The sequence below is a fragment of the Alternaria alternata genome (genome assembly GCF_001642055.1).
Source record: "Alternaria alternata strain SRC1lrK2f unplaced genomic scaffold CC77scaffold_1, whole genome shotgun sequence".
NCBI lineage: Eukaryota > Fungi > Ascomycota > Dothideomycetes > Pleosporales > Pleosporaceae > Alternaria > Alternaria alternata.
The window spans coordinates 929,551-953,654 of NW_017306190.1; the positions used below are offsets into that span (position 1 = coordinate 929,551).

Below are 24,104 nucleotides of genomic sequence, written 5' to 3' on the forward strand. Positions count from 1 at the left end.
CGCTATCCAGAACGCCATCGATACTAGAAACAAAAAAAGAAGCCCATGGTATCATATGTCCTTTCCTCCCTGTAACACCTTGTTGAAGCATGCATCCATGCCTAGTAAAATTCCTAACGCCCAAATGTACCAACGCAATAGAACTTCATTACGAAGATGAAGATGCAGAGTCGTCAGCAGCAGGCGAAAGCGCCGCTCCACCAGCACGAAGGGCCTTTACAGCAACATCAACCTCGTTGGTCGCCATTTTCTGCCACTTCTCTCTCGTATCTTGGTCTGCCAGTGCATCGGCACCAGCTTCACCAACCTTTTCGTACAATAGACGTGACACATCGCGATTGACGTCTGTATACTCTTCTTTCGTGACTTCTTTCTTCAGATATATAGGCTTCAGAACGGCTGTGACCATGCGTTGCAGCTCAGCCTTGGTAGAATAGGAAAGTGCGGGGCGGCTAGGCGACGAGTCCTTTGAGCGAGGGGGACTACTAAGGCCGACAGAGCGATGTGCGAGCCTGCGGCGGCCAGGCCGATCGTCGTCTGCAGGGGAATATGGCGAGTATGTTGGCGATAGTTGTTGGTCTTTCTGTACAGGCGATGCGGTACGGGTAAGGTTGAGAGGCGGCGGCGTTGTCATCCCCGGGGGTTTCTGGTAGACAGGCGACAGACCCGGCGATGAATGCTGGGGAGAACAAGCGCGCTCCACAATGATGCGCCGCGGCTGTGGGGCGGCGATCTCCTTGTCGCGCTCAGCAAATCGGTCAACCTCGACCTCTTGAAGTAATGACTGAAGAAAGCCCGGCGCAGGAGTGGAACTTTCACCAGCTGGAGCCGCGGGTGGTGACGACGCAGCTGCAGGGGCATGCGTGTTAGTCGCCGTGTTGCGACGTGCAGCAGCCGATGATGACTCTCCATTGTCTAAGTGCATACGAGTTCGAGGGCGCTTGAGCTTGCGTTCAGGCTTCTGCTCGCGAGGCTCAGAGTCAGCAGGCGAAGAGTCGACAGACTTGCGCTTGCGTCCCCGTCGGCTACTAGTGCTCGCCACGCTAGGGGTAGGGCGCGCGTCACCCTGGGCGAGTTGCTCACGCGCCTTCTCAAATTGATTCCATGCACGAAGCTCTTCTTGTGACTCGGGGTCTTTTGGTGTCTTTGGTGGTTCACGATGAAGCGTTCGGTTTGTAGGTCGCGCAATGGCGTTGGAGTTGCGCCGACGACCAGTTACGATGTTGTCAGCAGCGGCCTGAAAACGATTACCAGCTCCTGCTCGCCGTGCTACGCGCATGCGCTGCTCCCATCTGATGTCATCGCGGCGTGTGACATCAGATTGGTTCTCCGACTGCTCTTCCTCGTCAAAGGGAAACTCAATGTCGAACTGCAGTCGGTCCCAGACGCTCTGCCAGACCCCTACCCATTCATCAGGGGCATGGTTGTGACGTGGTACACGGCTTCGACCGTTGATCCAGGCAGCGGGACCCCGGACCGCTGGTCGTCGTCGGGACGCAGCTTCCAGCAGGCTAGGATTCTCAACACAGCCCTGGCAATACCAAGGCCCACGAGATGGCATCCGATCAAGACCAGCGCAGAAGACGTGGCAAAGCTGCTCGCAGCTATGGCAGTACATGAGCTGTGATGCGTCACCGAACTCGTCGCAGACCATACATGCGTCATAGCTTCCGTCATCCTCCAGTGTGTAATCGTCCTCGACAATCATAGAAGGATCGATATCGGCGACCTGTTTCTTGTCTTGCACAGTGTACTCGGATAGCTTAGGTCCTGGTAAGGTGTCAGTTCGGATTCCATCTCAACAGCGCCGCTTGATGCAGCACGACATTATGGGATTGGATAGAGTTCATGCTGAGCTCGACTGACCATTTAGCCAGCAGCCAGGCTACTACCAGGCAGCAATAGCAACGTCGCAACCGCAGACTCCGTAACATCCAGGACTGACATACCTCCAACGCGTACGCTGAGCTCGACCATGTTGAAACTGGCTCGACATATCGGGCAGCTATTCGCTCGTTCAACCCAAGGCTTAAGGCACTCGTTGTGCAGATCGTGGCCGCATGGCAGTAGGTGTGCGACTAGTTCGTCTTCTTTGGTTGACTCTACAGCCACCATCTTGTTCTTGGCATGGGGTTGGGAGTCGCCATCAGCGCCATCCTCAAGCGGTTTGGTCGCAAGCGATGATGCGGTGGCGGTAGGGCCGTCGTCGTGGGGGACGAGATCGCCGAGACAGACTATGCACGTCTCGGCCATTGATGTGATGTTTGAAAGTGAAAGAGCGGAAGTACTGGTCGACGCGATTCATAAGTTGGGAAGATGATCAAGTCGAGAGAGCGGGGACTGTGGTTTAAGTAGCGGACGCTAGTGGCTTGGCCTCGCGGTCACCCTGCAGCAGCCACACACTCCTAGGCAGTCGCAGCCAACCCCGGAAACCCGTGATGTTTTCCAGAAAAAGGATGCCCAAGTGGAGACTAGTTACTTTTGGTAGTGTGAAGTATGTATCGAGTTCGTGGATCTGCTGCTAGCACTTCGTAAATGATCAGTCACTTTTCGGGCTTACCTCACCACGTGTCAAGGTTCCTTAAGTAGTCGTCCGAATGACTGGTGAGGCCACCAAGCTGCTACTCAGAATGCGAATACATTCCAACTTAATCGCTCTGCTATCTCTTCGCTTCTCGATCGCGTCAGATGCGCTTGTGGCATGTTTATGACTGCACCCTTGGCCTGAATGCGCCTGTATCGTTCTCCGACCTGCATGTATGAGAGTAGATGAGGTGGGAAGGTCGGACATATCAGACCGGATAGGCTGGAGATGTGAACAGGCTTTTCCTCGTTGGGAAGTGTTACTATGGGATACACCGATAAGATAACGACAGCTGCCGCATGTGGTGCTCTTAGCCCGAACGCTTTGCCTACAGTGTACTGCGTGTTCTTCTCGCTGTAGACATTCTTTTCTTCCAAGAACGTCACCCATTAGTACTCAACAGAAAGAGGAAAAACATTTGACGAACGCGTCGCAGCACGGAATCTGGCGCTGCCAAGGACAGTCGTTGTATGTTCTCCACCGCGTGCGAAGACTACTCGAGACTTCCGTCTTGTGGGCAGACAGAGTATGGCCATGTAGTGGACCTTGCATTTCTATGTGTAGCGTCTCGCGCAACTCTGTAAGCCCTGGGCGAGGATACCGCGCGACGCGGGCGATCGAGTTCGCAGTGCGGTTGCGGCGGCTTCTTGTAGGCAGCTACGTATCTCTTGGGCTCAGTTTCTCGAGTTCCCTATCCGATTTTCACATTAGCGATACTGCGAGGTATGTACATATCGCCGAAAAGCAGACCGCTTCATCCCCACGGTCGCGCCCTTCCACCAGGCTTCCCAGCCTTCGTGGATGCGTTGTTGGCGGCCGATTGGCAAATTCAGAAATACGGCCCAATCGCGCGATCAGAATGGAACAACTTGTGTGGAGGCCAAAAGGCGATAGCGGTGAGAAGGATCAGTTGTCGGCTTTGGAGGGGCATTTCTCAAATCTTGGAATCCAGTGTCTGCTGCCAAGGCGCTTGGGTCGCTTTGAGAATAGTGCGCGATCACACTGTGATCTATGCAAGGGCTTACTCTTTTTGTAGTAACGACTGTCAGCAGTCAATATAAAGGTCTTAAATCTTCCTGTGTCTTGCAACACAGCACTTGCGAAACTCTGTTTTTCTCTGCTCCAGTTGTGTTGTGACTTACATGTGACAATGCGGTATCTGTCGCGCCCGCCGGCGACTGCCAGCCGCGGGATGACCTCAGGCATACCAAAAGAAGGGTCTTGTCCGAGTCGCGTAGTATTTGATGATTAGGAATTCCCCCTAGCTACAGCCACACCATCTCCTGATCGATATTCTCTCGTCTTGTCTTCTTTTCTCTGTCAATCATACACGTATAGCATCATGGCTCAGCAATCCCGGGAATACGAGCTAATCTTGCTGGGGGCGACGGGTTACACTGGAAAACTTGTTGCGGAATGGGTCACCACCCACCTGCCGGACGATCTGAAGTGGGCTGTCGCAGGACGTAATGCGAAGAAGTTGCAGAGCGTAGTCGACGAGCTGACGAGGCTGAGGCCAAACCGCAAGCAGCCAGGTATGTGCGCTAGAATCTGCGTTCCAAACATGTGACAGACGAGGCTCGGGATGGAGCTAACGAACACCAGCCATCGAGACATGCGAGCTTGAGCGTCAGCAATTGGAGGCTCTTGTCAAGAAGACGACACTCATCATCACGACAGTAGGCCCCTTCATGCACTACGGTGAGCCTGTCCTTGCCGCCTGTGTCAACAATGGCACGCACTATCTGGACTCTACTGGTGAAGTGCCATGGATCTACGACATGGTCGCCAAGTACGATGAGCTTGCGAAGAAGAACAAAACTATCATTATACCCGAGTGTGGTCTCGACTCCGTCCCTGCGGACATCATGGCCTATGTGCTCGCGCGCGAGGTGCGCAAGCGCCACAACGCCCCCTGCGAGCGCGCCATCATGACACTGTATGACTTCAAGTCCGGTATCAGTGGCGGAACATCCCTCACCATGCTGGAGCTCTTCAAGAAGTACTCTCTCAGCCATCTCGGAAAGTCAATGCACCCATACTCTCTGTCGCCCGTCAATGCAGACAACGTTGTCGCATCACCATCGGGAAGCTTTCCGTACAATCTTTTCGGCCTGCAAACCATTCCCGAACTCGGAGGTATTCAGACGACTGGACTCATGGCGAGTGTCGATGTGTGCATTGCGCATCGCTCATGGGGTCTGTACCAGTCCTCCGGTGACAAGACACTACAGTACGGCCCCAAGTTCCGCTTCAACGAGTACGCGCGTGCGCCCAATCTGTTTTTCGGTTTTGCGCAAAAAATGGTTCTTACCTCAGTCGCCGTTCTGCTTGCTATTCCAGTAACGCGCTGGTTGCTTGAACCTCTTCTCAAGATGGTCATCCCAAGCCCTGGTCAGGGGCCGTCAAAGGAGAGCATGAAGAATGACTTCATGCACTACCGTGGAGTTGGCAGTACCGAAGATGGGAAGAAGGTGATTGCAAACCTTGAAGTTGCGCATGGTGGTTATGTTGCGACAGCAATGACACTCAGTGCTGCTGCTAAAGTTATTCTCCGGGGCAGGCTGGAGGAGAGCGAGGCGGGAAGGCTCGGAGGTGGCATCCTGACACCTGCGACACTGGGAGATCAATACGTGAAGACACTGAACGAGTTCGGTATGAACATCAGGGTAGACGGGTAGATGGGTAAATGAGTAGACGAGTAGACTGCTAGAAAGAAGCTTCTGACCCAGCTGTCTCAGCTTAGATATACTGTATACCTATACACGCTTTGATTCTCTTTTCACACACTGAACCAAGTAAGTTTCATGAAGTTCTTTGCGAAAGATGGGCTGATGGCACCGTGCCCCAGAAAGCGAGTCCCTAGTCATGACCTCAGGATGCCCGTCGAATGATCGTAGTCAATGTCAAACTATCTGGGCAGATCTATGCATATGTTCGCAGCAAAATGCCATACCACTCAATGGTCGTCTTCTATCACGAGCTCGGCCACAGAAAATCCGTTGCTACGCCCTCAGAATCTCGGAGATATTTGGTTGCAGTGTCGTATCCCAGTGGTAGCCTCCAGGGTTTATCATGGCATTGAAGTCTTTGGAGCTCAGGGTCATCGATAACACCCTGCCTGCAAAGATATTGATACGTTTCCAACTCGGAATGATGCCGTTCAATGTGTTTCAAGTAGAATCTCCATCCAAGCCAAGCCCCTAAGTTGTGATCCTTGGATCTGTGGTACCATTCGGCTTTACATCTCCATATACCATGTTTCGATGCTCTCTGATGTCCAACTTCATTCTCTGTGCTCGAGTGATGGCAGAGTACACATTCGATCAGTCTTGGAGGATCTCGAATTGCGGAACTGTTTCCTTGTTGGCTTGTCATTTGCTGAGCGCTGTTGTTCTCGGCCGTTTTATGGAGATCCTTAAAGCAACAATACATCCAATGAGGCACGATAGAGTACTCAAGCCTGGTTTCTGTCATTTTGGTGCGGTAGACTCGTTCCATATAGCGTTCGAACTCGAATTCGGCGTTGAGTGATGTTCGTTCTTCCTTCATGTTCAGGTTGCTAATTTCAGCCACCCGGTCACTATTTTCCATCTTTTCAAGAAACGTATCACGTGCCAGTTTAGAGGCCACTATACCCACGCATTCTTCGTTGAACTGTAAATGCTCTTCTTCAGAAATGATAATACCCTCCAGCTGCTGATCATCACAATGAACTCGCAAGGCTTCACGTAGCATCTGACCAGTTCGCAGAAGCCGTGACCTCGACTTTCTGATGTTCACACTTGATTTCATGGCAGTACATGCGTGCTTCAAGACAACAACCAAAAGTTGCTTGACAGTTATGCCGTAATCAACCTCTAATTCGTCTGGATCGTCCGCAAGTCCAGCCAGCGCATATACTTTATCTCGGATGTCACTCGATTTTTGGTCTCGACAGAGCCCTACTAAGGTAAGAAGGGGCTGCGATGGTTGTTTGCTCCAACTGGTCTTCAGCATGACGATATTGCTGGCGGCCGAGTGGAACGTAGGATATACACCTACATGCTGACCCCAGCCACCGTGGATTAGGATAGCGATGTCATCGAAAAACTTTCGGAATTGGTACCACGATATTGCTTTCGACCCGCAAAGTATCTTTACTTCCTTGGCAAGTAATAGCTCTTGTACAATCCAAACCCGGGTCCAGTACGGCCGCTCGCACAGTGAAACCATGGCTTCGGCTTGCCGAGGGGTCCAGAACCTTTTGGTCATCATTGTAGCAGCTTCGAAGACATTTCGTTCCGCCAGATACATCATGGCTGTATTGCTGTAGGTCATCTCATCTTCATCTCCAAGCCAGGCGTATACAGACTCAGCGTTGCTATAGATCTGCCGCATCATCTGGACTTGATGGTTGCGCTCTCGTAGATTCGTCTGATCAATACAAATTGCGTCGATCCAGTATGTGTAGAATTTGTTGCTTGACCGCATCTGGCTGAGAAAGTGCCATAGGTTCTTGCCGATGGACAAGGAGCATCCGTTGAGCTTGATAACTGTATAGCGTATGTCATCGCCCCATGCGTATGAGAGTGCGATGTAAGGTGGATGAGGTCCATCGACAGGATATGACCGTAACACACATTCAATGTTGTCCAATTCTTCATTGCGCTGAAGCTCTACTAGTCGTATGTCTCGTCTCGTATAGTCCAGGGATGCTGTTGCGTATAAATATTGAGTGGAGCCCATAGTCGATACATAAGACTTAGACGCCATGACGCTGAGGCTCCACGTATCGAAGCCGCAAAATGGTAAGAGAAGAGCTCAGCGCACTGAAAAACCTAATGTTCTATGCGGTAATATAGGATTCACATATGACGCGACACTACGATATCCTGCTGCTTCAAGGGTCGAAGGCAACAGCTTTCGCATGTTGATGAGGCAGAGGCCCAGCAAACCCCGCAAAAGCGCCACATCAAGCCTTGATTGGCCTTCTCAATGCGATACAGGTGATGTATACTACAGTTGTCCCGGCAATTATCTTTGGATTTGAGCAAACGATATGTACGTCGCCATTCTCGAAAAGCCAGCTACGATCCGGTTCTGCCCTTCAGGCGATGGAATTTGGAAGATTCGAGGTCACTAAGACCTATTGGAAGCTGTCACAAGCCTTCTAACAGATGATTCGATCGTATTGCTGTTCTCACGTTATCGAGTTGTTTTCTCTATCACAAAAACGTAAGGCTAGTCGTAAACAAGAGACAGTTCTGTCTCGGTCTGCCACACAATGACACCCAAGTTTGGCCAATACTATAACACCCTCCTCCCCAACAACGAATACTCCACAAGTAATTGAAATCATCATTGACCTAACGGCGCTTGATGGGTAAGCCCCAGTACCCCAGTCCATCAGATTGTCACCAAACCAGCACGACCTCTGTCAGTCATCTTCATCTCGTTCGTATAGTTAGTTGCTACGCTCCTAGGGCTGAGACATATATTCTTTTTATAACTACCGAACAATGTGTCGATACTTTGAAAGAAATGAACACGAATCATCAGAAAGTAATCAACTTCCTACGAATAGAGCACTTAGCAAATACGAGACCGATGAGCGAATTAATCAGCTGGCAGCCACATGCATGAGCCGACTTCGAGGAGACTCGAAGAATTGGCAGCTAAGTCCAGCACTGAAGACATAGCCCCTGCAGCTGGGCATGCGGATCTAATACGAAGTGGAATGAAGGACATTAATAGCAGAGTAGACATGCTAAAAGCGAAGTAAGGGAATTTTGGACTGCGACGCAAGCTAGATCTGAAGGGAAAAACTATTTAATCATATTCCTCCGGAGTGAAACATTGAGAATCAAACGGGTTGATTAGTCCACGTGCAGTGTATAGAAGCTTAAAAGCTAGAAGCCGTTCGGCACATGGCAATTACTAGTCGTGTGTACCCTCCGCAGTGCCGTGTCGTTTGTTGCGTGGCCTTGAAAGCAAAGCGATATTCGCATGTTAGTGAAACCAAGCAGGTACTCTTCAGAGCTACTACCGGGTTCCAAGTGCATAGTTGTGACAGGTAGGTCATAGCTTCATATAATCCTAATTTTGGGGACAGGTCCTCCGGGGTATCAAATACTGGCAGCACTTGCCTTCATCTCACTGTGTTCTCTACAACATCAGATGACCACAGTATGGCAAAGCAGATTCGCATAACTCTGTTATCTCAAGCCTCCCCGTTTGTCTCCTTCTTGGTTGTGCCGTCTTCCTTCTGCTTTACACCGCCTGGTCCCTGTTTGGCCAGCGCTTCAATCATCTCCGCGACTGCAAGTGCCTTTGTCCGGTTCGTTTCTTCGTCGGCAGGATCCGAGAGAGTGTCGAGACCACCGAAGAGCCAAAGTTCTTGTAGGTCGCGTACGAGTGTCGATATGCCTTGGGCCGTTCTGATCTATGGTTTGTTAGCATCCAGTGTGTATGCCGGGCGGATCCGCACGGGTCTAGCATAACCACACATCCGACGCTGGCGGTGCAAGTGTGAACTGACCAGTGCGGCACTTTGCTCTCTAATCAATAACTCCCTTTGTGCAGACGTTGCATAGTCCAATGCAGGCGGAAACTCGGTTCTCGTATCGTCTTCTGAGTAGTCGGTCGCATCTTGCATCTTCACAGCGCGGAGTATGGTTGAGAGGTAACCGTCACCGCCCCAAGGGTCATCTTTGCGCGTGTCTATGATAGAGCCGCATAATGCTTCTGTCTTGGCTGGTAAACCGTCAGAAAGCGCTCTACTGTGAGCATAGCATCGCGGTAGAGAGTCGGCGGTCAACAAAGACGAACGCGCAATGGACTTACCGAGAAGTGCCTCTTTCGTCCGCTCCGAGGGATTCATGGCGGGGTGGATGGAGTTGGCGTGGAGTGAGTTGCGGAGCTTCGGGAGTGAATTCCAGCTCGATCCAGTGGCTTATCGATAACGCGCGTCGCACAAGTTGTGCAAGTTTGCCCTGCATGTAGCGCATGTGATCGCCATCGTGATCATCGCGGGGATTCCGTGCCGAAAGTAAGTAGACCTCGGATTCGCGTCAGAATCCAGGTACTGAAGATGCACATCCCAAAGTTCCGGTTTACGGTTCCGAAAGTCTGAACATTACAGCCTCCGCAACCCAAAACCTCGGCGTCGCATCGCGCTATTGATCGACCCTGGGCATGACGTCCTCTAGGGGGCCCCCGTGTGTCGCGAATCTGGGACCGAAGAATTTATCCATTCTTCCCTGGTAATAGTGTCATGGACCCGGTACCTGGTAGCAACGCGCCATGTCAAATCGGATTGCGGGTGCCTGTTCACCTGCCCCAGTGACGGTGACGACGTCAAAAGCTTGCTGAAGACGAGTAAAGGTTTAGCTGACAATTTGTCAATGAGTTGTACATGGGGGTGGCGGGTCGCGAGCCAGCAGACGAAGAGGCTGACTTTGACGTTCTGTGGACGTTCGGCCGTTCGCGTAAACGAAACCATCGTCACCAGCACGGATGATCGTCAGGAACGGCCGCCATACCCGTCTCCACCTGACGCCCATTGATTTTGGAGACGTTGTACATTACTTCCTCATCGTAGAAATTCAGAGTCAACGATCATCGCATGTATGGTCTGCTATCATGGTTACTGGGATAAGCCGTCTCACCGTACGCCCGTGGTGCCGGCCGCAGATAGCAACCCTGCATCCGAAAGCCACGTTCCTGGATCACAATGGCTGGCTGGCTAGGCTTGTAGACCCGGGAGCGCCGCACCTTATCGCGCAACTACCACTTTTCACTAGCCTGTTTGACACGGCACAATGTCCGATTTCTTGTTACAGGGCCAACGGAGCGCCGACTACTGCAGCTTGCTGTATTGCCGACCAGGTTCGGAGCCCGTCCCGTTTGTGGCTGGTGGCTTGCATAGGTCGAACAAGTATTGCTTCCAGAGAAGTGGATCTGCCTCGATAAACGTGCTTGAGATGCATGGAAGGATCCAGGCGAGGCTTGTTTCGTCTGAGCATAGGAGAGAGAGATAAGGCAAGACGTAAGATGAGTGATGTCGTAAGATTATCATAATTGATGTTGCGGACTAATTGCGTAGATTTGCAATGGACCATGCTCAGTAATGTCGTCTGCTGAAACACAAGGAAAAAAACGCCAGAACTCCTGCGCTATTTGTGCCCCTTTGAACGCTCAAATCCTTCTCAATCGTCATGTGAAAGCAAAACAGTTTCAGATAGCAAGAGTCATTCCCAAGCGCCGTGCTGCCAAAACCCTTTGCACAATGTAGGACAACGCTGAAATGCAAAATAAAGATGTTCTGCGATATATCGGAGGCCGATGGCATGACATATGAAGGTGGAGTCATCATACTGAGCAGAGTATACTGCGTCGAGAAATTGTGTGCCATGAACTCCGACTCTTGGCCCGCTGTGATGTGGATCGCAAAATCGAGGGAGGGGGCTGAGATACAGCCGGAGGTTCCGAGATATGCTTCCGCTTTGCGAGCCTAGCTTTCGATGTTTCTGTACTGATAACTCGTACCATCTCGTCGTTATCGTCACCGCCGTCTTTGGACTCTTCGGATTTGGATGTGCCTACGTTGAGCATTAGTATGTATGTGTGAGAAGTGTGAGAAACGCTTACGAGAAGAAGCTGAAGTACGTCTGGATGTGTGGGAGGAAGTCTCTGCAGAGTCTATACCTAAGAATTAGCATCCTTCTCTAGAACCAACGTCTTCCTGCTTACCGTCCGGAGACGAAACATTTGACAAGGGACTTCGTCTCATCGTCATGGAAGACCTTCTGCTCGCGGTCTGGCGGGGTCGTGGACGATAGCTCGCAGCGGGCGGAAAGGCTGGTAACGTCGGTACTGGAGGTATGTCGTCTGGAAGTTGGCGTCCTTTGGTACTGTTCTGCCCATCTATCTCCATCGACAGGCGCCGAATCACAGCATCGATGGATAGATCTTCACGACTCTTGGTCCTGTGACTGGTGGGCCGGTTGGAGTTTGGTGTGACGCCGCTCCTGGCGCGCAAGGCTGGGTGTATGAGGTCGGACGAATGATCGAGTTTGCGTCGTACTGCTTCAGGCAGTGGCTGAGTAGCGGTTCTGCTCCTTCTCGCAGCTTTGATCCGGGCCTGTAGTTCTTCGGCGGCAACTAATTTGGGTTCTGTAGTAGCTGCAGTTTCTTTTGCCAGAGGTTTGGAAAAGTTTGGGTACGGCGCGGATGTGGGTCTCGGAGACTTTGCAGTAGCAGCGGGCGCTTTTTCGTTGAATGTTGCTGGTATGCTCTTGTGTTTCATGGAAGTGGACATCATTGGTAGTTGATAATAATTGTGGTGCAGATGTTGAGACCCAGTGTGAAGGTGTTTGCGGAAAGTGTCCTGCCTCTGGGGTAGCCAGCGCAATCTATAATGGATAATTATGATTTCCCAACAGACGGACGGGAGAGGCACTTGCGTAGCGTGGGAACTGGGTTTCCGTCCATGCGCCGTTGCTTCTAGCGCTTCAGATGCAGATCCCTCTGTGAGGCGCAGCTGCTGAAACTCGAAAAAGGCTAGCGAGCGTTGATAAACAAACCCAAGTTGTTTAGCGACCTCCGACACACCTCAGCTCCCGTATACGAGCGCCTGAGTCTGGCCTCCCAACCTGCCACAGACGGACGAATGCGGCAATGGTCGCGGACCATGGCGCGTTTTCGTAAGTTGGTGATTGGCCTCCCACGCTATCATCCCCATACCCTGGAAGACTAAGGCTAGACCTAGTGCCGGTGCATCGAAGTGTGCCGTGTCTATAGTTAGGAGTGTCAAGACTGGTAGAATATATGAGGAGGCGTCCGCCTAGTTGATGGTTCATTGACTTCGTCGCAACGGTGACAGTTCGCGCAGGACCATGGGCTTCAATGACGCGTCTTAGTGTTGGTCGTTGGCGTTGCGAACTGGGACGTTTGAATATGGGCGACTCAGGCCACCGGCTGCGTGGAAGCATGGTCCCGCATCGCGCATACTTGTGGCTGTCGGTCCTGCAGTTGGAAAAGCACATTCACTCTATAAAGAAGTACAGCGTGTCAAGAGTCGAGACTCGTCGACTAACCGCTTGAAGATGGGTATGACCCGCTTGGTGGTTATCGAGGTTATCTGGAGAGAATGGATTTGATCTCACGAGCCTGAGTCGTGAGGTAGTGGCTTTCGTGGAGAAGGAGTTGCCGCCTAGTGGTATTAACTGGAGTTTAGTTGCAACTCAGATGGGAATTGGCAATACGATCAAAGCGGAGGGAGAGTCCGATGCTGGTCAATTGAGCCTTAGTGTAGCTACATCGACGGGTGTCTCAAGATGGCACCTTCAGTCTGCAGTCGATATCTCGCTTGCACAACGTACACCCATGACACCTTCCATCTGAAGCTGAGATAGATGATGAACAGCACGTGACCGTGGGGCGAACGAGCGCGCACTTGTTGCCTGAAAGACGAGAGCAGCATTATAGTGGTGGCAGGTATAGGTGTCGAGTCATGTGCTTACGATAAGCACAGGAATCGATCGATGTCTTCGAGATAGAAAATGCTAACATTAGCAGTCGATCATCCATGGAGTTTTCGGTCCTACTGAGTGGGACAGTTGGTTGACGGTACCACCAGCCCACTGTTTCCGATGACAGGTGTCGAAAAGTTGTGATTCGCGACTTCGCCCATGCGTGGCAGGATCTCAGTAGAACGTGTATGAAGGCATAGTATACTGTGCAGCAAGCGCCTTGAAAGGACAATAGAGCTCGACAGAGGGCACAATAGACGTGGTGTTGAGTGTGGTTGTGCCAAGAAGATTGCGTCAGTGAGGCCGTGGACAAGCGCGCATTCCTCGGGCTGCCGTCATACGAGGCGAAAGCTGCTGCACTCATTCACGCCAACCTTGGAAACTAATCGGGCGACTGCATACCTTACCCCGCAACATCTGTTAGATCGCGCACATACATCGCAGCCATCTCCAGGGTTCAGCGTGGTGTTGAGGCTCTTGCTGCTGCCGCCGGTCTAGGCTCTTATCGATATTCGCATTGCGCTTCCAAGCTAGTGCATGCACTGTGCCCAAGCCCGGCCCTGTGCTCTCCCGCTTCGACTTTGCGACCCACGACGCGACTGCAAAGTGTCCGAGGCTGATCACCATCACCCTTCCCGTCACGCGCCATCGCGTTATCCTCTCCACTGCTGCGCGCGCAGGGGCTCACCCATCGACACATCTCTAATCGCGCTGCCGAGCTCTGCGACAGCCCGCAAGCGCCGCCGCGCCTCCTAATCGTCATCCGCCAGCACAACACCCAGCCGCCCCGATCACCGCACCCCCGACCTCCGCCCTATCCACCGCCAATTATCCCCTCCCCACTGCGCAAACGATCGCGACAGCCCGCCTGCCTCCGGAGGGTACACGCCCTAGCCGGAGAGTGTCGACACGCCGCCGCCGGCTATGGCAAACGTCGCTCCGCCACCTGCGAGTGAACGAAAGCGCGTCAAGGTATACGAGCTCAAGAACAATGACTGGTTCGATCGAGGCACTGGCTTCTGCAAGGGCGTCGTAGCAAGCGTATGTTTCCCTATGTCTTAGACCGTTTAGGCGCCGTGTTTGCGCAACTCCCGCTATTTGACCCTCTGCAAAGGCTCGAGGCTAACTTGTGCGACTGCAGCAAGAGGAAGCGAGAATTGTAGTCCTATCCGAGGACGACCAGTCGCGACAACTGCTCGAAACGCGCATTTCCAAAGATGACGGCTACCAGAAACAACAGGGTATGCGCCCATATCTCGCTGCGGGAAGACATCAGCTGAACACATGCAGACACACTCATCGTTTGGACCGAGCAGAATGGCACCGACATGGCCCTTAGCTTCCAGGAGCCAGAGGGCTGCGCTAGCATATGGTGAGCCGGAATGCCTTGCAGTTGAAGCCATGTGCTAATACATAACAGGGACTTTGTGAACGAAGTCCAATCGCGGCTGCAAGCACTCGCTCAGGGTACGTGATATCAATCGCGCCTAGCTTCAAGCGAGCTAATGCTGACATAGACGATGGTCTTTCAGACGACATCGATCACATTAGTCCCATATTACTCCCAAGTCCCGATCTTGGCAACCTCCACGAAATCGAGAACCACATGCGCGCTGCCAACTCGACGCCGGGCGGTCGTGAAGCCTTGGCCAAGTTCATACTCGCCCAAGATTACATACCAAAACTCATCCCACTTGTAGACATGGCAGAGGATCTCGAAAGTGTCTCGGACCTACACCGCTTATGTAGCATCGTGAAGATGCTCATCCTGCTCAACGACACCGCCATTATCGAATACGTTGTAACAGACCCGGTGGTTCTGGGAGTCGTTGGGGCATTGGAGTGTGAGTACTGGTCTCTGCGACCTCCCACATGGCTTGCTGACATCGCATAGACGACCCAGACTTTCCTCTACACAAAGCCAATCACCGACAGTACCTTGCCGACGAATCCAAGTTCAAAGAGGTCGTACGGATAGAGGACGAGAACATAAAGCGGAAGATCCACTACACGTACCGACTTCAATACCTCAAGGATGTTGTTCTTGCGCGCATCCTCGACGACCCTACGTTCAGCGTTCTGAACTCGCTTATATTTTTCCACCAAGTCGATATTGTCCAGCATCTCCAAGCGAACGGTCCATTCTTGAAGGAGCTTTTCAGCATCTTCTCTCCGAAGGAGCAAAACTTGGCACGAAAGAAGGACGCAGTGCTGTTCATTCAGCAATGCTGCGCTATAGCGAAGAGCTTGCAAGCGAATGTGAGAGCGCAGCTATATCAAAACTTCATTAGCAGCGGCCTGCTAGAAGTAATCCAATTTGCGCTCAAGCACCAGGACGCTTCGGTTCGTGTTGCGGGAACCGATATACTCGTGTCGCTGATCGACCATGACGCGCTGATGGTGCGGAGCTATATCTTCAAGGCTATCCAAGAGAAGTCCAAGCCGCTCACCGATACCTTGATCGAGCTGCTCCTTATTGAGGTGGACCTTGGAGTCAAGGCGCAGATGGCTGATGCAATCAAGATTCTACTTGATCCCAACGCCAACTCGGCTTCTATAGAAGCGCTCGGGCGGACGAATAGTGACTTCCTTGCCAAAATGAGGGGACAATTGCCATCCATACCCCAAACAGACTCTTTCATACAGAACTTCTACGACGAGTCGGCGAGGAAGTTATTCCAGCCTCTCAAAGACCTAGAGGGCCGGGAATCAAGTGAGTGGTACTCTTCATTTCCTTACCTTCTGAACTAACACAACGCAGTGGACGATCTATCGATGCAAGAAGTGTCACTATACGCTCACCTCGTTGAGGTTCTGTGCTTCTTTATTCGCCAGCATTCTTTCCGCAGCAAATACTTTATCCTTTCAGAAGGTCTGGCGGTGCGGGTTGCCCAACTCATGGGTTGCCCAGAGAAGCATCTGAAGCTCAGTAAGTCTCCCGTGGAATGCTTCATTCCAATTTACTAATCCTCACTAGCCGCGCTCAAATACTTCCGCACCGTACTTGGCTTCCACGACGAGACGCATAATCGACAGATCATCCAACACGAACTTTTCGAGCCGATCTTGAAAATACTCTTCGATACCATGCCTCGCGATAACCTCCTCAACTCGGCATGTTTGGAGCTGTTCGAGTTCATCAGGCGCGAGAACATCAAGATGATCGTCCAGCATCTTGTTGAAACATACAGAGAAAAGCTACAAGACATTACCTACGTCGACACGTTCCAGAACTTGATACTCAAGTATGACCAAAACCATGAACCGGTAACTACCCAAGAGATGGACAATTCCTTCACAAGTGTGGATAGCGATACGCCTGCGCGACATGCTACTGCCATCAACGGTGGAAAGTGGGGACAAGGTCTGAAGGAGGTGGACCCAGACGAAGAGGCTTACTTTAATACGTCAGATGACGAGGACGACCATCTGTCTGGAGCTGGAAAACTTGCCATGAACGGCGCATCGCCGGTGCGACCTCTCGTCAACTACCCAGATGACGATGCCGATGATGCCGACATGGACGATCTCGCAAGCGACGTGGCCGCCTCTGCTCACAAGATTCCAATAACTCAAACGCCAGAAGAAGGTACATCACCAAGCTCGACATCCGCGGGATCGCCACCAGAGCGGATATCGGAGAAGCGCCGACGAGAGGAGGACGAAGAAGACGAGCTTCTCGCAAGCATCTCCACCTCTGCTGGACCCAAGCGACGCGCTTCGACGTCTAGTAACGCCAGTTCTGGGAGTTTGCGGAGTTTGCGTAGGAAGTCGCCTAATGTGAACTCCGGCAAGGACAGTGGTGGTACGCCAAAGAAGATTTCATTGTCAATACCACTTAAGAGTAGTGGTGAGGGTGGCGAAAGCGAATAGTATCGTATGTCTCCTCCGCGACAGTGAGCAACAATCGAGCATGTGGAGGAAACCCGTATTTCTGCTGCACAGCAAGCCTTAAAAGAACTCAAAAGATACCCATTGGAAACTCGGCAAGCAAGAACGACGTTGTATGAAAGGGGTTGTACGGGATTTTGCTTCTTCATGCAAATGATTTCAACCGGGTAGCGGCATTGCAAAGGTGTAATTATTGGCGTTCAGTGTCTTGACCATTTTCGGCGAGTGGCAGGGTTTCGGACTGGGCATGATGGGATGATGCAGCGCTGCGTGTCGTACTGTCAGCGTGTGTCTTTGGTGTTGGATTTTCGTGTGCATGAACAAGGGCAATCAGCCTGTGTATTATACCTCGAGTCTGTGTACGGGAATGTGAACTCGTGCGAAAGTCACACCGGTTCCTGCTGAGCGTGACTTGACAGAGACTGCTAAAGAAATGTGAGGATGTTTTGAACTAGGTCTAGCAACGTGGTACGCTCTAGCGGACACGTTCAGCCCATAGGGCTGGATCACGTTCTCTCGCGTTGTCACTAGCGTGATTGTGGCCCCGCATGCAACTAATGCAACATCCCACGTCAGGCATTCATACAGCTTACATCTCGATTTCACGATCAAGCTTTCGGTGGCCCAAATTTGATCGGCGGTAAAACGCACTACGCCATGTCTGACGATTTCCCTTCTACCAAGCCAATCAGCACGACATCGAAGGAAAACTCAGCCACCCGCGATACAAACGTCTCTGCCATGCCACCAAAACCTCCAACTCTTACTCTTATCCTCGCAGCCACGCCGAATCTTGGCATAGGCAACAGTGGAGGCCTGCCATGGCCACAGCTCAAGAAGGAGATGGGGTTCTTCGCACGAGTGACCAAGCGCACGTCGCCTTCTACATCAACAGAAGGCGTCAAGAAAGTGAATGCTGTACTCATGGGCCGCAAGACTTGGGAGAGCATACCACCTAAATTCCGTCCCCTGAAGGACCGGCTGAATATTGTCATCACCTCAAACCCTAAAGAGTTTATGAGTAAACTAGACAAGAAGAGCGATGTGGAAGGGCCAATGGTATGCTCTAGCGTATTGGACGCATTGTCGCAGCTTGAAAGTCAGCAAGAGAACAAGTTGCCAAGCTCGAATGTCGAGTTGGACAGAGTCTTTGTCATCGGTGGAGCAACTATATACAACACGGCGCTGGAGCTTCCACAAACGAAGCGAGTGCTTCTCACAAAGATTCACAAAGAGTTTGAGTGCGACACTTTCTTTCCGATCAACCTGGACGAGACAACGATATGGAGGAATAGTAGCAGAGAGGAGGTGCAGAACTTTACTGGCGAAGAGATCCAAGAAGGTGGAATTGAGGAGCAGGGTGTCAAATTTGAGTTCTGCATGTACGAGCGGGAGTGAAGTTAGTCGAAGTGAAAGCGCGGTAGATTGCCTGCAGCAAGCCGAACGATTGACAGCTTCACGTGTTTGCGTTCGAGGCGAGGAAGGTGCAACGGTATCAAGGAGACAAGCGCGCTCACCTCCACCACGCTAAGTGGCACAGATAAAATCTCTATCGTGTCGTTGACACTCTAGTCATTCAATTCCCTTCTATCCTCAACCGAAATTACTCACAACCAATATGTCGCAGCAAGGAACACTCGTGCAGTCTGTATGGCTTACGTTGTGGCAGGGAAGTACGTATTTGTCTCCAACATGGCAGGCACAACATGAGCTGACTTACACCTTTAGATCCCCTTCTCTATTTAGCCATGAATCTTTCGATGTCAGTCAACGCCGCTCTCGTCACATTGCTTGTTGTCGCTGTCTTCTCTCAACTTTATGACGCGCTCTGTCTATGTCTAGCTCGTTACACTCGCCAAACCTACGGGTACATCCTCGTCGACGACAGACTTGAAACCCCAGAGTCAACTCCAAGACTACTCTCATTACTAGCTCGTGGTAGCCGTAGTCGTCGCTCTATGATTTCGGCGAAGCCAGTGTTCAATAGCCAATTCTTTGTCGGCGTGCAGTACACCATCAGCCTAATTGTTGTTCAGATAGCGCGGGTTATAGCATCTACCTTTGTAACCGACCGCGCTGTTCGCAGGCAATGCATGCGTCTGCTAGAGAAGGGCTTGGAGTGCTCGGCTGCAACACGCCATCACGAGTGGCTTAACGTCCTAGCTGCTATTGGTCTCTTGTGCTTCATCCGAGGGTTTCAACTGCACGTTGACCTTACCAACCGCCAGTTGCAGAACGGCAATTACAGCCCAGGTTTCCTTTCTCTCTACAACAAATGGCGACGGATAACCCAAAGACTGCTTGCAGCGCCCATCGCTGTAATTGTCCTTCACTCGCGTGACCCGAGTGATGAGTTATGGAAGCACGCCAGGCTGCTACTTATTCAGGTCGCTGCGTCAATCGGCTTCTTCCTAGCTGGCAATCTTTTGTGTCTACTTGCTGCGTTCCCGGTAAGTATTCTCATTCCTCCACGTGCACGGTTCAAAATGGCTGACGAGATGTAGGACGTACAGGGCACTATACGTGCATTGGAGTTATCGGGGCTTACTGGAAAGACAGAAGTGTGAGCGTGAGCCTTCGGGAAGGGAGCCCATGTATATGAATGGTAAAAGCATGACTAGCAGCATGTTTTTCCAGAAAGCAGACGTGAGCTCGGACTATGCAAGACTTTGGGGTACTGGGATAATACAGGATATTTGATATTCTTATAAGGAGAGTTTGTTCCGGAGGAAAGACTGCAGCTCACGTTCAGATCATCACCAATGAAGCGTAGATGGTACCTTTTCACATGTTGCATTTGAATGTGTGTCGCCACACCATCAAGCTGTAAGGTATCTCCAGTTCACATCTTCGTACCCACACCTGTAACCTGCTTAACCCATGACAAGGTCAAAAGCCGCCTTGCCACTCATAAGCAGGAGTACATAATGCGCGATTATTCCAAGCGCGCCATAGTACCTTCCCTTTCCACCATCCTCCCCACTCCTTGAGTATCCAATCGCATAAATTACGCGGTTTACACTCCATACCGCACCCAACACGGCCGCAGCGACAGGGTACCTCAGTCCGGAGATGAGCATGGCGCCGAGGGCTGTGACGTGGTTCTCATTGAAGTTTTGGTGTGCGCGTTGGGCCGAGTTGAAGGCGAGCATAGCGGACCTGGATGGGGGAGAGGCGGTCTGAACTTGTTCGTAGGATGCGTATTCGTAGGGGTAAGGAATCTTGGCTGCTTTGCGGAAGCCGCCAACGCGGCCGCCGTGCCAGGCACCGACGAAGAACGTGGAAACGCAGGCGGCGAGGACGTAGCTGTGGAGCATAAATTAGTCGGTGGTCTCTTAATTGGTTTGGTGAGGAGGCTGGTTCTGAAAGGGAGACTATTGAGAGGTGTATGGGGGCTTCTGCCATTGTCATTGCTATCGCAGTCGAGACTGAACGTACCCGTACTCGCTGGGGATTTGGAGAATCGCCATTTCGTCGTTTGTGTAGTGATCAATTGAGGGAGTTCGTGTTGTTTTTTCGTGTACAATTGCTCGAGTATCTCCGTAGAATGGCCGTCTGTCTGCCTTTTATACCTCTCCTAAATTGTCTGTCGTGTTATTCCTGGCGCTGTGTTCTCTATAGTCAGGTCTACGCAATGTGTCTCCAATTGTTTGCGACGCGGACGAGTTTCAGCGGAAGGTCACGAGGGAGATCCGCAATCGGCGCATCTTCTCGCCGACGGGGTACAGTAGGTGCTACGCGACAGCATAGCTGCCTGCTTTGCTTGGTCGCACAGCCAACGTTGTGTTGAGCCAGAGGTGGCCTGAAGATATAATACGCTCATTCATGGACGAAGATGTACGGAGTTGTCGCTTGAGTGAGCTGAGGTGCTGACTTGTTGGGTGAGCGAGCATGCAAGGCTGATCAGCGAGCATGACCCTTCCCACCGATGAGCTGGTGCCCACCACTCGAATGTAGGGAAACGATCACCTGCGAAACTTGTCATATGGCAGTACAAAGTGCTCTAAGATGGGCAAAATATAATGAACGGATACGTGGGGAGGGAGGTGGTTTTGTAGCATAGGGCTTACATTACTAAGATGCTAAGCTGGCCATTCCGTCATTTCGCTCCGGCATTGCGAAGATAAGTTGATTACTATTGCCGCAAGGAAACCTAGTGGCGGATATCTAGGATGCTGATCACTAATTGTATTTTTCTCGCTCGATCAATGGCATTGCAAAGGCATTGTTGCAATTGCGTTTGGGAACTCTGGAAGCGAGACGACGCCGTCGATACACCCTTTGATAAAGTTAAAACTTGGGCATGGATCAATGTACGTCTCACTTGTTATTATTACAAAAACATAACGTGATCTCGCCACTAAAACAACAACATGCTGAAGGACACTGGTGAAGGCTTGTATGAAAGATGACAACAATGTTCAGAACGGGATTTGTTCGATTCGATTTGCAGTTCCTAGGCTAATTCATTGCAAACAACTCTCAGCCAAGCTACCTAGGTATCCTTCTGCCAAAGCCATGAGCCTTGGCATTTACGCTTTTCGCAGTACTCTCAATCATCTTCCGCTCGATATCAACAGAGATGAGGAGTGTTCCGGATTATAATGGCCTTTCCTAGCTTGGTGTTTGTTCCCTCTTTCCACACTCTTGTGGAGAATAGTCTTCAACATCCATAAGTTCGCGAGTTTCTTATGGATGAGACACATCTGTTTCTCATGCTGTTAGCTGTGCGACAACTCACTCGTATTTTGAACATTACTCAAGTAAGGAAGTAGAAGGAGTGCCGCTCCCGTAGCAGCTGACGTGATACAGAAGGGTGTTGAAACTTGTATGGTATAAAATGTAGACGGGGTGGTATCCTCTGTTGTGCAGTCCGTGCTTCCATGCAATGGAAAGCCGCCACCTCCCTCCTGGGATCTGAAGCATTGGCGACGGCGTGGTTGGTAGATTTTGACACACGGAAACTAGACAAAGGCAATACAGCAGCACAGGGGAACAAGAACAGAAGTTCAAAAATTTGGGTACATAAATTCATCGCTCATTCATTTCTGTGTGCGGTTATCAATTTCATGTACAGTCAACCCATCTCTGCTACTCAACACCCATTCGCAGTCACCGCTCTAACAGCGACGTTCTCGATCCTCTTCTTGTAGACGGCCATCTGGTGTTTCAGCAGATCACCGTATACAACCTTCCTCAGCATCTCGTCGTCCACAGTCACTGCTTCGATATCGTCTTCAACCCTGCTTCCAACGCGCTGCCTAAGTACCACTAGTCTGCCTGCAGGTGATAAAGTGCACGCTGGTATGGGCCACGCTGGAAGCGTTGAAGAGGTAGAGCTGGACGTGTTTGTTTGTAGCGAGGATTTGGAAGGCCTGCTAAGTCGCTGGGCAAAACCATACTTCGATTTTGTCTTAGGTGGGGAAGATTGCGACGGGTCTCGGAGGTTGGGCTTGGACATTGATGTGATGGTTGAAGCTATGTTCGAAACAGCAACGGGTGCTGGACTGGCGTAGAGCTTCAGCAAGCTCTTCAGCACGCTCTTGTCCGCTCGCGGTATAGGATCGCCTTCGTTGATGAATCCGTAGAAGAGACTCTTGCGATGGCGCTTGTCGTCAGGCTTCTTTAGCGGATACAGAGTAACAGGTGGCGCACCGAACGTGACGCAGTGGACACGCTTGAAGAAACTCGTAAGGTAATTAAGCTCAGAGTTGATCTTCGTGCTCATCATATGCCCATAAAGCAGTGCGGCGACAGCTCCGCCAGCGGAGTGACCGGTGATGAGCAAACTGCAATTAGAACGTGCAGGGTTTTCTTGAAGCAAAACCTTCAAACGCTCTGCCACGGGCTTGATCATTTTCTTTGCCACGTAAAGGAAGCCAGCGTGGCATAAATTCGAAGGGTCGTCGAGGAACTTTTCTGGGCTGTGAGGCGCCGAGTTGTAGTTGACAGCCCAGTCCATAAAGGTCTGACTTCCGCGAATGGCGAAGACAATGGTGTTCAGTTCTTCCACAGGAATGGACTTGAGTACCATGGCTTTCGTTCCACTGCGCCAATCAGCAGGGATGAAGGTCTCCATTTCAGGGTTCTTCTTCGTGCCTGGAGGCGTGTAGGCTTTCTCCGAGTAGGTTGCTGCTAAGCAAAGTAGGGGATATGTAGGCAGATAGACCTTGAACGGCGGCAAATGAGGTGGTAGTCGGGAATTAGAGTAAAGCCACACCTTTGAAAAGTGATTTGACCCTTTGTCGCTACTAGAGTGGGATTGCACGTCGTTTTGACGCCGGCGTCTGGGTTCGCCGAGTGGCGGACTCGTTCTCTGGCCCTCTTCCTGCTGCTGCTCACTGAACTCCATCATAAGATCCTGTTCTTTGCCGCTGAAGTGATCGTCGTCGATACTGGTGATGACCGAGTCGAATTTTGAGCTGATTATATCGTACAGCGCGGCTCCTTTGCACAAAGTCTGCATGCTCTTGGTAGCGACAGCTGCCGTAGGTCGCTCGATGCAGTTGGCAGTCAGATTCGTCACGCTCTTTCCAGCCGTATCTCGGAGATTCCTGTACGATTTGGCGGCCATCCGATCAAGGCTGTTCCATTGTTGTTCGAATGGACCTTGACCGCGGGGCTCATGGGGTGGTGGAGAAGCAAAGCGAATAGTCGATTGACTAGCATAGGGTTGAACGGGTTGCGGCGGTGGAGACCCATATAGATAACCATCTTCTGGGAAAGAACCAGGCATCTGACGATAGACCGCGTGCTGAGGTGGACTTGCAGAATAGCCATAAAGAGGTGGGGTAGGCCTCGTCGCTGTCACACGCTGAGGCGAAGTCGCCTGGACTGGAGGCGCATAATCTTGCAAGTACATATCTGCTACTGAAGGCGATACTCGTGGTTTCCTGGAGGAGGAACGTGGTTTCGAAGTCTTCGCCGATGACGAATGCTTCCTCCTGCTCTTTCTCTCAGTTTCGGTCGCCGCCATGTCGTCTTCCTAGTTCGTGTGTGGATGTGGATCTGGGAAAAATGAAAGAAAATGTGTAGAGTGTCGTAATGGCGGGCAAGCTGTGGGATCTGTTCAACGCGGTAATCGTCGTCGATGTCCTGTCCGCGACGTATGCCAA

The 24,104-nt window shown here is 51.4% G+C and overlaps 12 protein-coding genes across 12 annotated transcripts; 4 read left to right on the forward strand and 8 right to left on the reverse strand.

Moving 5' to 3' along the window:
* Positions 1-148: 148 nt before the first annotated feature.
* CC77DRAFT_1004042 (hypothetical protein) lies at positions 149-2,253 on the reverse strand (the record flags this gene model as incomplete). Its single annotated transcript, XM_018523240.1, has 2 exons — positions 149-1,770; positions 1,950-2,253. The coding sequence occupies 2 exons, from the start codon at positions 2,251-2,253 to the stop codon at positions 149-151; spliced, it is 1,926 nt and encodes a 641-aa protein (XP_018391435.1).
* A 1,673-nt stretch (positions 2,254-3,926) lies between these two features.
* Positions 3,927-5,265, forward strand: CC77DRAFT_924250 (hypothetical protein; the record flags this gene model as incomplete). The annotated part of the gene is made up of 2 exons (XM_018533796.1): positions 3,927-4,119; positions 4,190-5,265. The coding sequence occupies 2 exons, from the start codon at positions 3,927-3,929 to the stop codon at positions 5,263-5,265; spliced, it is 1,269 nt and encodes a 422-aa protein (XP_018391436.1).
* A 979-nt stretch (positions 5,266-6,244) lies between these two features.
* On the reverse strand, positions 6,245-7,339 carry CC77DRAFT_921426 (hypothetical protein; the record flags this gene model as incomplete). Its single annotated transcript, XM_018533720.1, has 2 exons — positions 6,245-6,915; positions 7,012-7,339. Coding segments are annotated over 2 exons (999 nt in total), but the record flags the coding sequence as incomplete, so codon positions are not given.
* Positions 7,340-8,786: 1,447 nt separating this feature from the next.
* CC77DRAFT_924982 (hypothetical protein) lies at positions 8,787-9,446 on the reverse strand (the record flags this gene model as incomplete). Its single annotated transcript, XM_018533836.1, has 3 exons — positions 8,787-9,008; positions 9,105-9,319; positions 9,410-9,446. The coding sequence occupies 3 exons, from the start codon at positions 9,444-9,446 to the stop codon at positions 8,787-8,789; spliced, it is 474 nt and encodes a 157-aa protein (XP_018391438.1).
* A 1,490-nt stretch (positions 9,447-10,936) lies between these two features.
* On the reverse strand, positions 10,937-11,885 carry CC77DRAFT_1056128 (hypothetical protein; the record flags this gene model as incomplete). Its single annotated transcript, XM_018527883.1, has 3 exons — positions 10,937-11,166; positions 11,216-11,266; positions 11,318-11,885. The coding sequence occupies 3 exons, from the start codon at positions 11,883-11,885 to the stop codon at positions 10,937-10,939; spliced, it is 849 nt and encodes a 282-aa protein (XP_018391439.1).
* Positions 11,886-11,983: 98 nt separating this feature from the next.
* Positions 11,984-12,830, reverse strand: CC77DRAFT_20192 (hypothetical protein). The gene is made up of 2 exons (XM_018530605.1): positions 12,179-12,830; positions 11,984-12,127 (listed from the first exon to the last, which is right to left on the reverse strand). The coding sequence occupies exons 1-2, from the start codon at positions 12,610-12,612 to the stop codon at positions 12,079-12,081; spliced, it is 483 nt and encodes a 160-aa protein (XP_018391440.1). The 5' UTR covers positions 12,613-12,830; the 3' UTR covers positions 11,984-12,078.
* A 1,232-nt stretch (positions 12,831-14,062) lies between these two features.
* On the reverse strand, positions 14,063-14,712 carry CC77DRAFT_1015355 (hypothetical protein). Its single transcript, XM_018524005.1, has one exon. The coding sequence runs from the start codon at positions 14,499-14,501 to the stop codon at positions 14,193-14,195; it is 309 nt and encodes a 102-aa protein (XP_018391441.1). The 5' UTR covers positions 14,502-14,712; the 3' UTR covers positions 14,063-14,192.
* Positions 14,630-17,391, forward strand: CC77DRAFT_1015356 (DUF625-domain-containing protein). The gene is made up of 4 exons (XM_018524006.1): positions 14,630-14,942; positions 14,993-15,811; positions 15,860-16,027; positions 16,076-17,391. The coding sequence occupies exons 1-4, from the start codon at positions 14,801-14,803 to the stop codon at positions 16,969-16,971; spliced, it is 2,025 nt and encodes a 674-aa protein (XP_018391442.1). The 5' UTR covers positions 14,630-14,800; the 3' UTR covers positions 16,972-17,391.
* A 339-nt stretch (positions 17,392-17,730) lies between these two features.
* Positions 17,731-18,387, forward strand: CC77DRAFT_924335 (dihydrofolate reductase; the record flags this gene model as incomplete). The annotated part of the gene is made up of 1 exon (XM_018533802.1): positions 17,731-18,387. One exon carries the CDS (start codon positions 17,731-17,733, stop codon positions 18,385-18,387), a length of 657 nt encoding a protein of 218 aa, XP_018391443.1.
* A 220-nt stretch (positions 18,388-18,607) lies between these two features.
* CC77DRAFT_1056131 (hypothetical protein) lies at positions 18,608-19,556 on the forward strand (the record flags this gene model as incomplete). The annotated part of the gene is made up of 3 exons (XM_018527884.1): positions 18,608-18,662; positions 18,718-19,439; positions 19,494-19,556. 3 exons carry the CDS (start codon positions 18,608-18,610, stop codon positions 19,554-19,556), a joined length of 840 nt encoding a protein of 279 aa, XP_018391444.1.
* Positions 19,557-19,862: 306 nt separating this feature from the next.
* Positions 19,863-20,459, reverse strand: CC77DRAFT_1004049 (membrane-associated proteins in eicosanoid and glutathione metabolism; the record flags this gene model as incomplete). Its single annotated transcript, XM_018523241.1, has 2 exons — positions 19,863-20,295; positions 20,428-20,459. 2 exons carry the CDS (start codon positions 20,457-20,459, stop codon positions 19,863-19,865), a joined length of 465 nt encoding a protein of 154 aa, XP_018391445.1.
* Positions 20,460-22,084: 1,625 nt separating this feature from the next.
* Positions 22,085-23,965, reverse strand: CC77DRAFT_1027147 (alpha/beta-hydrolase; the record flags this gene model as incomplete). Its single annotated transcript, XM_018526355.1, has 2 exons — positions 22,085-22,328; positions 22,449-23,965. The coding sequence occupies 2 exons, from the start codon at positions 23,963-23,965 to the stop codon at positions 22,085-22,087; spliced, it is 1,761 nt and encodes a 586-aa protein (XP_018391446.1).
* Positions 23,966-24,104: the final 139 nt, after the last annotated feature.

Bases quoted from the DNA above. Each gene is read 5' to 3' on its own strand.
- CC77DRAFT_20192 (XM_018530605.1), bottom strand. From the start codon at position 12,612: ATGTGCTTTTCCAACTGCAGGACCGACAGCCACAAGTATGCGCGATGC. The intron at 12,128-12,178 runs GTGTGTCGGAGG...AACGCTCGCTAG, and splicing joins GCTCGTATACGGGAGCTGAG to CCTTTTTCGAGTTTCAGCAG.
- CC77DRAFT_1015355 (XM_018524005.1), bottom strand. From the start codon at position 14,501: ATGGCTTCAACTGCAAGGCATTCCGGCTCACCATATGCTAGCGCAGCC.
- CC77DRAFT_1015356 (XM_018524006.1), top strand. From the start codon at position 14,801: ATGGCAGAGGATCTCGAAAGTGTCTCGGACCTACACCGCTTATGTAGC. The intron at 15,812-15,859 runs GTGAGTGGTACT...AACACAACGCAG, and splicing joins CCTAGAGGGCCGGGAATCAA to TGGACGATCTATCGATGCAA. The intron at 16,028-16,075 runs GTAAGTCTCCCG...AATCCTCACTAG, and splicing joins AGAGAAGCATCTGAAGCTCA to CCGCGCTCAAATACTTCCGC.